The 1,556-nt window shown below is 44.9% G+C and overlaps 1 protein-coding gene across 1 annotated transcript in view; it reads left to right on the top strand.

Annotated features, from left to right (window-relative positions):
- Ubr2 (ubiquitin protein ligase E3 component n-recognin 2) overlaps positions 1-1,556 on the top strand; it is a 129,778-nt gene that overhangs the window by 83,005 nt on the left and 45,217 nt on the right. Inside the window, exon 16 of the mRNA XM_023721233.1 lies at positions 965-1,017. Coding sequence (XP_023577001.1) covers positions 965-1,017 — 53 coding nt within the window. The remainder of the gene's footprint in view (positions 1-964; positions 1,018-1,556) is intronic.

The raw sequence follows: 1,556 nt of genomic DNA, 5'->3' as shown, positions 1-1,556 counted from the left end.
TTACCTTAGCACCAGGTCCGGATCTACGAAGTTCAGATTCCTCCAGGTGAGTGTTGCTTGGATCTGGCTGGGGTCTGGCTGCTGTGCTCCACTTTTTCCTGCTGCAGCCCTTGGAGTTGAACCCTTTCTGTCACTCTGGCAAGATGTTCTGCTCCTGAATCAGCTGGGTGGGTCTTGCCTCTAGCCTCTTTGCAGGGAGTTCTGCTGAAGAATTCCACGCTGGGCCTGCGTTCTGGGTTGAATGAGGATCCAGTGGGCCCCAGGCGGTCTCATTCACACACCAGGCCTGTGCTGTGCGTCGATTCAGGATCTGCAGCCCCGTGCTGTCTTACTCACATGCCGGGTCTGCGCTCTGGGTCGATTCAGGATCTGGCAGCCCCGGGTTGTCTCTCTCACACACCAGGCCTGTGCTCCTGGGTCTATTCGGAATCCACAGACCCGGGTCCTCTCACACCAAAAAAAATCATACTTTAAACAGTGTGTTTTATAAGGTAATATGCCTTGCCTTGTACAAAATGATAGCAACTCTATCTCCCTGCACATTTTGACCAGAGAATCCTTTATTTTATAGGATTTCTAGTAACCTCTTAGAAATACTGTTTTAGTGGAAATAGATAATACAGCTGTTTAAAAAGCACATACTTTATATACATTTTATTTATATGTCATATACTTTGTGTTAATCATTTAATTCCCTCAGAAGCTCTTGGTTGCCTTTGGTAGTGGCTATTTTTAAAGATTTAGTTTGAATGAATGAATGTATGTATGTATGTAAGTATGTCAGCTTGCCGGCTAAGCCTGCCCAGTTGTATGATCTCACTGTTTGCTGTGGAGCTGTAGCTTCTTTCAGTGAGATAATACCTCACCCAGAATTGCTGTGAGAGTTCTTGATGTAAAGGCCGGTGTTCAGAGCGGAGCAGCCATCCTTATTAACACAGCACACATTTGTTTTCTCTCCCTGTAGGAGAACAAGGAGACTGGCATGGAGAATGTCATTGAAACAGTTGCCCATTTCAGGTACATTTAGTTCTTGTTACTTCACATTTTGTGGGATTTGTTTTGTCTTAGGAGAGAGGGCTTTTGTTTGTATTAGTGTGTGTGTACGTGTTTGTTTTGTTAGTGATATTGGGGATTGAATCTAAAGAGCACTGAACTATATCTCCTGCCCTTTTTTATTTTGAGACAAGGTCTTACTAAGTTACCCATGCTGGGCTCAAACTTGCAACCATCTCATGTCACTAGGATTACAGGTGTGTGCCACCATGCCATGATGGTGGTGGTGGTGATGTTTTGTTTTGTTTTGTTTGCGGAACTGGGGATTGAACTCAGGCCCTTGCCCTTGCCAGGCAAGCGCTTATTCTACTAAGCCATCTCCCCAGCCCTAATGTTTTTAATATAATCTTTTTTTTTTTTAACTTTATGCAAAGCTTTATTCCAGAGGGGCTCAGTCCTTCTTGGCAGCTGCCTTGAATTTGGTGTGTTTGTTGAAGCAGCCACTTAAAGAACTGAGCTAAGGGGCAGGCCCCCCAACTTGGTGTGTTTGGTGAAGTGTCCGC

This window comes from Octodon degus, unplaced genomic scaffold (genome assembly GCF_000260255.1).
Source record: "Octodon degus isolate 3935 unplaced genomic scaffold, OctDeg1.0 scaffold00005, whole genome shotgun sequence".
Taxonomy (NCBI): domain Eukaryota; kingdom Metazoa; phylum Chordata; class Mammalia; order Rodentia; family Octodontidae; genus Octodon; species Octodon degus.
Note: the sequence above shows the minus strand (reverse complement) of the source record. Positions and strands in the feature narration are given on the sequence as shown.